Below are 10,660 nucleotides of genomic sequence, written 5' to 3'. Positions count from 1 at the left end.
TTAAAAAAAAAAAAAGGGGGGGGGGCGCCTGGGTGGCTCAGTTGGTTAAGCGACTGCCTTCGGCTCAGGTCATGATCCTGGAGTCCCTGGATCGAGTCCCGCATCGGGCTCCCTGCTCGGCAGGGAGTCTGCTTCTCCCTCTGACCCTCACCCTTCTCCTTCTCTCTCTCTCTCAAAAATTAAAAAAAATTAAAAAAGAGGCTGAAAAGCCAATCCCTGTCTCTAAAGTTCCTTATTCTTTCCTATTAGAAATAGATTAAAACAAGTGCTTGCATTAGTTATTCAAACTTGACTAAAAACCAAAGCCAGAAACTACAACCACCACTACTACTAGAAATGCAAATTAAAACAAGAACTTTAAAAATTTAATCAGGGCGCCTGGGTGGCTCAGTTGGTTGAGCGACTGCCTTCGGCTCAGGTCATGATCCTGGAGTCCCGGGATCGAGTCCCACATCGGGCTCCCTGCTCAGCAGGGAGTCTGCTTCTCCCTCTGACCCTCCTCCCTCTCATGCTCTCTGTCTCTCATTCTCTCTCTCGCAAATAAATAAAATCTTAAAAAAAAAATTTAAATAAATAAATAAATAAATAAATAAATAAATAAATAAAAATTTAATCATATTGACAAAAATTCAAAAAGCTATCATCCAATGCAGGCAAGGATATGGGGAAACAGGTCCTCTCACATCCTCTTGGTTGGAGAGTGAGCTGCCAAAACTCCCTGGAAAATAGTCTAATAGATATTAAAACATACAAAGTACATTTGTTTTGAACCAGTAACACCAGGATTCTGTTCTACAGAAATAAAAGGTCTGCTATATCAGCAACATCCCCTATATCCATAACTACATCTCCAAACACTTCCTTCACTTTCATGTTCTAACTGAAACTTGGCTTTTTTCTGAAGATACTTCCTCTGAAGCCTTCTCTCTACCATTTTCTCTCTCATATCTGTAGGTATGGAAGTGAGAGACCTGTCCTCTTTATTCATTCCCACTTTTGAGGATTCTTCTTTCTTTCTGCTTAAAAAGTCCACTTTTATGTAGAGTAGGTTAAGAGAATTATCCTGAGTGATGATGTCCGGAATTAGAACCATACTTTTGACGTCCTTTGCTGTGTTTGCTTTCTTAAAACTACCACAGAGCGGGGGGCCTGGGTGGTACAGTCGGTTAAGCAGGTGGCTCTTGATGTCAGCTTAGGTCATGATCTCAGGGTCATGGGATTGAGCCCCACCTCCGGCCCCGCACTCAGCTCGGAGTCTGCTTTAGCTTTTCTCTCCACCTCCCTCTACCCCTCCCCACCACGTGTGCACGCTCGCTCTCTCTCAGATAAATAAATAAATCTTAAAAAAAAAACAAAACCGGGCACCTGGGTGGCTCAGTTGGTTAAACGACTGCCTTCAGCTCAGGTCATGATCCTGGGGTCCTGGGATCGAGTCCCGCATCGGGCTCCCTGCTCAGCGGGGAGTCTGCTTCTCCCTCTGACCACCCCCCCCCATGCTCTATCTCATTCTCTCTCTCAAATAAATAAATAAAATCTTAAAAAAAAAAAAAAACCTACCACATAGCTATTGTTATTGGTCCTATTCACTTACCTGTAGTTGAAAACAAATCAACACTTAGTGCTGGAGAGGCAGTGCTAGGAAAGAATCCAGAGTTCTAGATTCAAATCTAAGCTTGTCACTACTAACCTTCAGTAAATTATGTACTGATCCTAGTTTACTCACCAATACCAGAACCTATACCATTTATTTTTTGAGAGGAATCAATGACATAACGAATCTACAGCACTTTGGATAGAATACAGTAAACACTTGAACAACATAGAAGTTAGGAGTACTGAGCTCCATGCAGTTGAAAATCAAGTATGACTTTCAACTCCCCCAAACTTATCTAATAGCCTACTGTTGAACAGAAAGAAGCCTTATTGATAACACAGTTGATTAACACATATTTTGTACATTTGTATGTATTATATATTGTATTCTTAAAGTAAGCAAGTGGAAAGCAAATGTTATTAAGAAAATGAGAAAATACATTTACAGTACAGTACTTACTGAAAAAAATCCACTTATAAATGGACCTGTGCAGTTCAAACCCATGTTGTTCAAGGGTCAACTGTAAACATTCAATAAATGTTTAAGTGACATCAATAACAAAAACACCTTCAAATCTCAAAATTTCTTTATATATTCTTGCTCTACAGATGATCTCAAACAGTTTCAGGGCTTTAAATATTATCTATATGCAGATGATCTCCAAATTTGTATTGCTAGCCTAGATCATTCTCCTGCACTCAATACTACTATACCCAGTTAGACATCTTGGATGTCTGATAGAAACCTCAAACTTTACATGACCAAAACTGAGCTACTCATCTCACCCCCACACCCAAATGTGCTCCTCCCATAGCCTTCCTTATCCCAGTTAATGACTCTTCCATTTCGTTACTTAGGTCAAAAAGCTGATATCCTTACTTTCTCCCTTTCTCTCTCACTTCACATACAATCCCTTAAAAAATCCCATCCACTTTACCTTCAAAATATATTCAGAATCCAACTACTCCTCATGATTACTTTCCTATTCATCCTGGTTCAAGCAGTCTTACATCACTGCAAAAGTCTCCTACTTGGTCTCCCTACTCCTCCCTTACCTTCCTTCAGGCTATCCTCAAGAAAATAGCCAGAGTGACCCTAATAAATCATAAATCCTGTCATCACTCAAAATCCACCTTGCTTCAGAGTTATAGCCAAAATTCTTACAACAGCCTACAAGGCCATTTGTGAACTAGCCCTGCTTTTAACTCTCTGACCCTATCTCCTACTTTCTTCCTCCCTCCTTCCCCTCAGTTCTAGCCACACTGGCCTCCTTGCCATTCCTGGACAAGGTCCCTTGAGGCCATGCCTTAGGACTCTTACATGCCTTACTCCCTCTATCTGGAATCCTCTTCCCCTAAGTACCCACATGATTTGTTTAGTACTTAACCTTTAGGTTTTCACGCAATTAACACACTCTCAGTGAGGCCTTCCCTTGATAATCCTATTTAAAATTAAACGCCCCACCCCCCAGGCCCTTGGGTGGCTTAGTTGATTTAGTGGCCAGCTGTTGATTTCATCTCAGGTCATAATCTCAGGATCCTGGGATGGAGCCCCGCCTCTGGCTCCACGTTCAGTGAGGAATCTTCTTGAGTTTCTCTTTCCCTCTCCCTCTGCCCCTCCCCTGCTCATGTAGTGTGATCTCTCTCTCTTCCTCCCTCTAAAATAAATAAATAAATCTTTTTTTTTTAAGATTTTATTTATTTATTTGAGAGAGTGAGAGTGAAAGAGATCACAGAGGGAGAGGGAGAAGCAGACTCGCCACTGAGTGGGGAGCCCAACGCGGGGCTCGATCCCAGGACCCTGAGATAATGACCCCAGCCCAAGGCAGACACTTAACTGAGTCACCCAGGCGCCCAATAAATATATCTTAAAAAAAAAAAAAAATTTAAACACCCCCCCTCCTCAAAATTCCCTATTTATTTCTCTCCACAGCATTTATCACCACCTAACATAGCCTATGTTTCATTTATTTATTTTGACTCTACTCTGTCTCTTCCACTAGAATGTGAGCTCCACAAGGGTAGGAATTATATTTAATATTCCGCTGTACCCTGTACCTAGAACTATACTAGCACACAACAGGTCCTGAAAAAAGTTGATTGAGAATGGGATGTTTATTACAAGGATATTCATTGTGACATTAGCTGTATGAAACCAAAAAATGAAAACAATCTGATTGTCCCTCAATTTTTTAAAAACCAAAAAGTAATAACTATAATAATGTTTAACATTCAAGCACTTAATATTTGCCAGTGCTTTAGATATATTAACATTTAACTACTGAAACAACCCCTTCAGGTAGGTAATATAGTAACTGCACATATGAAGAAACTGAAGTAGAATGGTTAAGTAACTCGCCCAAGGTCACAAAGTTAATAATTGGAGAAGCTAGGATTCAAAACCAGGCTGTCTTACTTCACAGCCAGTCTTCTGACAAGTTACTATGCTACGCTGACTTTCATAATTATATGATCCTACCTCTATTAAAGACAAAGACAGCAGAAGCTCTTACCCAATGAGAATAAGACTTACTGGTCAATTAATTTAAAAAGTCACTTAAGATGAAGAATAAAAACATTCCACACATTACTTACATATTTCATTTAAAGCATGAAGCATACACATTTATGCAGCAATCTTTTGATGAAAGCCTACCCTTTTCTTTTGGGCATGGGTCCACCAACATTCTTTGGAGTCTTTCTAGCATAAACCATATCCATAAGACACTGACTTAATTTCTTGGAGTGCAAGAACTCCAAGCACTTGCCAAGCATTAAGTGCACAATACTAAATCTTAATGATTTTTTTCCGAAGTCACCTTTACACCTATCTTGCCTACACCTAACTGAATAACAATTTTCCAGCAACTTGACCCTAAAGACCTTTTCCAAAGCATGTAATTTAGTTTTCAGATAAAAACTCTTGCACTGATATTTTGATGGTTTATGTATTTTATTTTTATGACAAATATAACCAGCACACAATGGTTTGGGAGCAAATACAACTGACTTTTGAGGCGCCTGGGTGGCTCATTCGTTAAGGTCTGCCTTCGGCTCAGGTCATGATCCTGGGGTCCTGGGATGGAGCCCCGCGTCGGGCTCCCTGCTCAGCAGGGAGCCTGCTTCTCCCTCTCCCTCTGTTGCTCCCCCTGCTCTCTCTCTCTCTCTCTGTGTCAAACAAATAAATAAAATCTTAAAATTAAAAAAAAATACAACTGACTTTTGTCAAGAGTACAACTCAACTGGTGAAAGCAAAAATACCTGGACATATTACAGAGCAGATCTTAGGAACTGGAAGCCATCTGCTCCAACTAATCAGTCAAGTGAAGGGTAAGAGAGCTTACACATTAAGTATGTGTATCTGTATATGCAGAAGAAAAAAGTATACAAAGACACACAACAAACTGGGAATGAGGAGGGGGGAATAAGATGAAATTTAATTACACTTTTACAATTTTACGTTACTGACTTGCATAAAGTATGCATTACTTGGTATTGGTAGATTTTTTAAGTAAAAAATAAAAACCACTGTGAATTAGGTAATAGTATCCCCATTTTATAGGGGGGGGGAATTCAAGAAAGTGGGAACATGCCCAAGGTCACAGAATTCATGAGAAGCTAAGTTGAAAGGCTAATTCAGGTTTGCCCCAAGTTTCAAAGCTCACGGTTTTCCTACAATACCAAATTCCTGGGCAAAAAATTCAAACAGATCACTCTGATTTTTTAAAAATACGTGAACAAAGACCATCATGTTATTCTTTTTCTTTTAGGTAATAAAGAGTCAGATGAAGCCAAAAAGAGAGATTTTCAAAGTGAATTATAAACCTGATTCTACAGCCCAGAGTTCAGGCTTAACTTTCTATAATTTAAAAGAACAAAGATCACACACCCTAATATTCATTTAAAAGGAAAGAAATTTCTTACATCTGTACAAAAAGTAGAAAGGGATCATTTCTTCCTCCACTGGCCATGCATATAGCTCCTTTAGTCCCTTCTCTCTGGCCATGTCATCTTTCTCCAGGGGTTCAAACAGCAACCTAGAAGCAGTAAACCAAGGCACTAGGGGAGTCTGTTATATTTGGAAATTTGGGAAAATGGACTTCAGTAAAAGTAACCTCACCCATACCTTCATTCTTTTTTTTTTTTAAAGATTTTATTTATTTACTTGAGAGAGACCGAGAGAGAGCACGAGAGGGGCCGAGGGAGAGAGAGAGAAGCAGACTCCCTGCTGAGCAGGGAGCCTGACGTGGGGCTTGATCCCAGGACCCCAGGACCATGACCTGAGCCGAAGGCAGACACTTAGCCGACACTTAACCGACTGAGCCACCTATACGCTCCCCTGCATTAACTCTTCTTTTTCCCTAAAGATTTTATTTATCTATTTGTCAGAGAGAGAGAGAGAGAGAGAGCGTACAAGCAGGGGGAGCATCAGGCAGAAGGAGAAGCAGGCTCCTCACTGAGCAAGGAGCCCAAAGCGGCACTTGATCTCAGGACCCTGGGATCATGACCTGAGCCAAAGGCAGACACTTAACTGAGTCACCCAGGCATCTCTGCATTAACTCTTCTTAAGACCCATTCTCTTCCATTTGAAACAGCTTAAAACAAATTGCGCGTTCACTATTCATACTCAATTGGTTCCAAAATAAACAGGAGAAAAGGATAACTAGAAAAGTCTTAGAAAACATCAAATGGACTGAGAAGCATGATAAATATACTCTAGGGAGTTCCAGTCAAATCACATGTCACAATAAAAGTGAAATAGAGCAGATGCCTGGGTGGCTCAGCTGGTTAAGCGACTGCCTTCGGCTCAGGTCATGATCCTGGAGTCCCAGGATCGAGTCCCGCATCGGGCTCCCTGCTCGGCAGGGAGTCTGCTTCTCTCTCTGAACCTCCCTCCTCTCATGCTCTCTATCTCATTCTCTCTCTCAAATAAATAAATAAATAAATAATCTTTTAAAAAAATAAATAAAAGTGAAATAGAGGAAACCTAAGATTTCTAAAATATTTTACTTTTGCTAATTTCAATGTATCAAATGAAGCAACATATTGAGAACTAGTTCCTAGCAGTACCACCCAGTTCTGTCCTGACTCCTATGGATATTCCAAGCACATGCTTCATACTGTTAGTGAAGCAAACCTGAAACCTAGTGTTATGCTACTCTCTAGTGGAAAAAAACCTTTGATAGCTCCCTACGAGTACAGATTAAAATTTAAACCATTCTGCACAGCTTTGAAAGGCCTCTAAAATCTGGCTCTAATTTACCTATCCAATCCTATTTACCACTTCTCTAAATTCTCTAAATCCATCACAACAAACACTCCACACTCTTCCATCTTCATACATTGCTCAAGCCATTTCCTCAGCTTTCAGCATCCTTCTGCCTACCACCTGTTGAAGTTCTATTCCTCCTTCAAAACTAGCAAAGTACAGTGGAAAGAGCCCAGCCTTAAAGCCTGATCCAGACCCACTAGGTTTCTAATTCCAATTCCATCCTCACTATTTAGGAACTTAATGAACTTAGGCAAATACTTCAATAAATCTGTTTCCTCACTTAGGAGCGGCTATTATCATCTATGGCACTTTATAAGGCTTCTGTGAGAATTAAGCATGATAGTTATAAACTACCTATCTAGCACCATGCCTAAGGCATAGTAGATACTTAATGAATGGTTAACCCCTAAGTCATCCTTCTCTTCTCTTCCCACCTCCGTGGATACTCCTATCCTTCCCTAAATTCCCACAGCACTTTGTTTATACCATATTACACTATGAACACTAATATATTGCAGGATACTCATTTATGTATGTATGTATCTTGCTTCTCCAATAGGTTATAGCTAAGATGGTTATGGGTATGGATTTCTAAATCTCTGCCACTTAACTACTTGTGTGAGTGATTTGACCTCTCAGAACCTGTTTCTTCATTAACAAAATGAATGAGTTAATTCCTTACAATGTTATTAAGAGGTTTAGAAGAGTTAAGGTACATTAAATACTTGGTATAATGCTTGACACCTAGTAAGTTTCAAAGAATGTTCAATGGCAACTGAATGATGAACCTGATCCAGCAACTGCTGAAGGAACACATAAATGGAAAATGCATTTGCCTTGGTAAATCCAATTTCCTAAAGCAATCTGCTTTTTTAGGATTTTTTTTAAGTTCTATGCTCAACGTGGGGCTTGAACTCACAACCCTAAGATCAGGAGTCACATGCTCTACTGACTCAGTCAGCCAGGCACCCCTCACAAAGCAATCTTAATACAATCTTAACCTACCACTCACCTCTTACTGATATAAATGTCGATGAAGAAAAAATGGAGGTACCCATGTACTTCACCTCAGAAATACCACCACATATTCATGTCTTCCCAGTATCAAACTAAGTACATCATGACATATAACTCACATCACGCTTACCCCTAAAGAGCTGTAAGGGGTAAAATGGTCTGCCAAATTAAACAAAACTCTGAAATAAGTGGTCTACCAGGAAGAGGAGGCTGGTTGTCTGCTGTTGATTCACTCTGATCCTAATTTGCTGTGTCCTCAATTTCTTTACTCAAAACTCCAATCAAATGTCAACTATTTCTATAATAGTATTTTTCCATTTATACACTTCCAACCCACTGCTCAATTTAAAGAAAACCCCACCTCAGATTATAGTGAAATCTAATCAAGGAAAGTACAGAAAAGTGATAACTTGTTAAAAAAAAAAAAAAAGACTTAGTATCACAACATTTGCATTCCACTCTCAGCTGTATACTGATATTTACACAGGTGGTATAGCACACAAGTCAAGAGCTCAGGAAAGGTTCTGGAAAGATGGATCTGGCTTTAAATCCGATACCACCACTTAACTGGCTGTGTAACCTAACTATGTTACTTCTTAAGCCTCACATTCCTCATCTGTAAAATAAGGATTGTAACAGCATGAGTCTCATAGGGTTGTTACATTAAATGCGATCATGTCTGCTATGTGTTTACAAAGTACTTATAACATGGTAAGTACTCAATAAATGGCATTTGAACTAGCAGTGCCCGAACACTAAAGTTCGTGGTAAATAATGTTGAATTAATGAATGTTGAGCACATTTTATATTAGGAAATAAGTGTACCACTAACTTTAATTCTATCCTAAACGAAATCATGATTAATAGTAGCGATAGCGCTTGGGAATAAACATTTCAGTTTACAAGCCCTTCATACGTCCATAAACTCATTTGATCTCCACAATATCCTTAGGGGACAGACGTTTTTTAAGAGAAGTATTTTAGAAATAAGGAAACTGGTACCCATTAGGGTAATAAAGAGTCAAGGTTACCCACCCTAGGGGTCTCCTCCAATCACTCTCCAACTCAGAAATAAGTGCTTAGTGCCAAAAGTTCTTAACACAACCACTAAAAGGAAGCAGATTTCTGCAAGTTACCACCCACCTCAAGCACTGTCAAGAACGTGAGTCCAGGAATAAGCCCAGGGTAAAAAAAAAACCCCGTCAGAAGCCACTGATGACACTTAAAACTTGCATTGTTTCCTTATGGGGTGTCCTCCCACACCTTTAGGGTGGGGGCCACCTCCGCCCCCTCCCCCACCAGAGCGCCCAATACAGGACCAGGCACCCAAGAGGCCTTCCATAAATATTTGTATAAACAGCATGGGATGCTGGTAGGTTTTCCAGAGACCCGAAATTAGGCCAGCTCCGCGGTGGGGATTAAGCATCTCGGTAAATCTAGAGTCGAAGGGCGGAAAGGGTCCAACGGGTAACCGGTCTGGGAAGAATGGTTGAGGACGGGTGCGGCTAAGGGAAACCAGGGAAGCTGACCCGCTGAGAGGAGAGGAGAGGGCCGCAACCCTGGCGGGAAGGCGGGGGACCTGACAGAGGCTCGGGAGCTGGGAGTAGCAGGGCAGTTGGCGTTTGGGGGGGAGGGGGCCGCCGCTGGTCTGAGAAGAATCTCGGGCCCAATCTGAGAAGGGTTCTGGGCTCCTCCGAGGGCCCACTCCCCAGCCCGTGGCGGCGTTTGCTGCACCGAGTACTCGCTGCTACCTGAAATTGCAGCAGCTTCTCTGTCTGCTCCTGGGTTAGATCCCGCTCCTCAGGCGCCGCCATTTTGCCGCCGCCTCTACGCTTCTGACCCGTCCTCACCGTCACCCGCCGGAAGTGACCTCAGCAGCAACCACATCCGGTCTGAACGGCCGCCGGCGTGCAACTGCGTCTGCGAGTGCGGGCGCAGCCCGGAGGGGTGCTCGTGGTGACAGTTCCCGCCGTCAGAGGGCGCCACGCTCGGGCCAATCCCGAACACTTCCGGAAATTGCCGAGGGACTGTGGTATCAGTCGGCTTTAAGGATTTAGGCGAAGAGGGGATCTGTAGAGACCCTAGACTCCCAAGAGATCGCAGAGGCGAGAGCTCCCGAGTGCTCCTCGAGAAGCTCCGGAAATTTCCGAATGCCAATCGGCAGATTTCGCCTGCTTCCTAACCATTTTCTCATCATAGTCTCCAATATTCCAGAATATTTCTTTTTTTTTTTAAAGATTCTATTTATTTATTTGAGAGAGAGAGAGAGAGGGAGCACAAGCAGGGGGAGGGGCAGAGGGACAGGGAAAGCAGACCCCTTGCTGAGCAGGGAGCCCGATAGGGGACTCCATCCCAGGGCCCTGGGATCACTGGGATCACGACCCCAGCCAGAGGCAGACGCTTAACCCACTGAGCCACCCAAGCGCCCCAATATTCCAGAATATTTCTTGGGAGATTGTGGCCCTTCCAAAATATCGGCTGTTTGATGTTTGATTCCTTCCATGACGTTTGCAAAAGCGCCTGATCATCTCTCAGGAGATTCCGAAAGCCCCTGAATAGCGGTCGGGTATTTCTCATGCCGCCTTGAGCTAGAAGTTGTGAAAGGCCTCAGCCACATGAAAATCGGGGCTTCAAAGTCGCTTGCTAGGATTGTTGGGACTTGGCTACTTGAGTCTTTGACGGTTAATGGCGCTACCAGCCTTGGGCAGAGCTTTCCTTCCACCCAGGTGGCAATTCTGCTCCTACCTGCCTCAGGCCCATTGGCCCGTCCTCCCTGTG

General features: G+C 42.3%; 1 protein-coding gene across 2 annotated transcripts in view; it reads right to left on the bottom strand.

Annotated features, from left to right (window-relative positions):
* FAF2 (Fas associated factor family member 2) overlaps positions 1–9,750 on the bottom strand; it is a 70,466-nt gene extending 60,716 nt beyond the window's left edge. The window contains exons 1-2 of one of the 2 annotated variants that reach the window (XM_035014865.1): positions 9,634–9,714; positions 5,518–5,630 (exon numbers count right to left, since the gene is read on the bottom strand). Coding sequence is in view for 1 of the 2 variants with exons in the window: in XM_035014854.1 (XP_034870745.1) it covers positions 9,634–9,696 (63 nt within the window). In the remaining variant the exon portion in view is untranslated. Of the gene's footprint in view, positions 1–5,517; positions 5,631–9,633 lie in introns of both variants that reach the window. The other variant, XM_035014854.1, reaches the window with a different exon arrangement.
* Positions 9,751–10,660: the final 910 nt, after the last annotated feature.

The sequence above is a fragment of the Mirounga leonina genome, unplaced genomic scaffold, assembly GCF_011800145.1.
Source record: "Mirounga leonina isolate KUSES-001 unplaced genomic scaffold, KU_Mleo_1.0 Mir_104, whole genome shotgun sequence".
In the NCBI taxonomy this organism is placed as follows: Eukaryota; Metazoa; Chordata; class Mammalia; order Carnivora; family Phocidae; genus Mirounga; species Mirounga leonina.
This window is presented reverse-complemented; position numbering and strand designations above follow the sequence as displayed.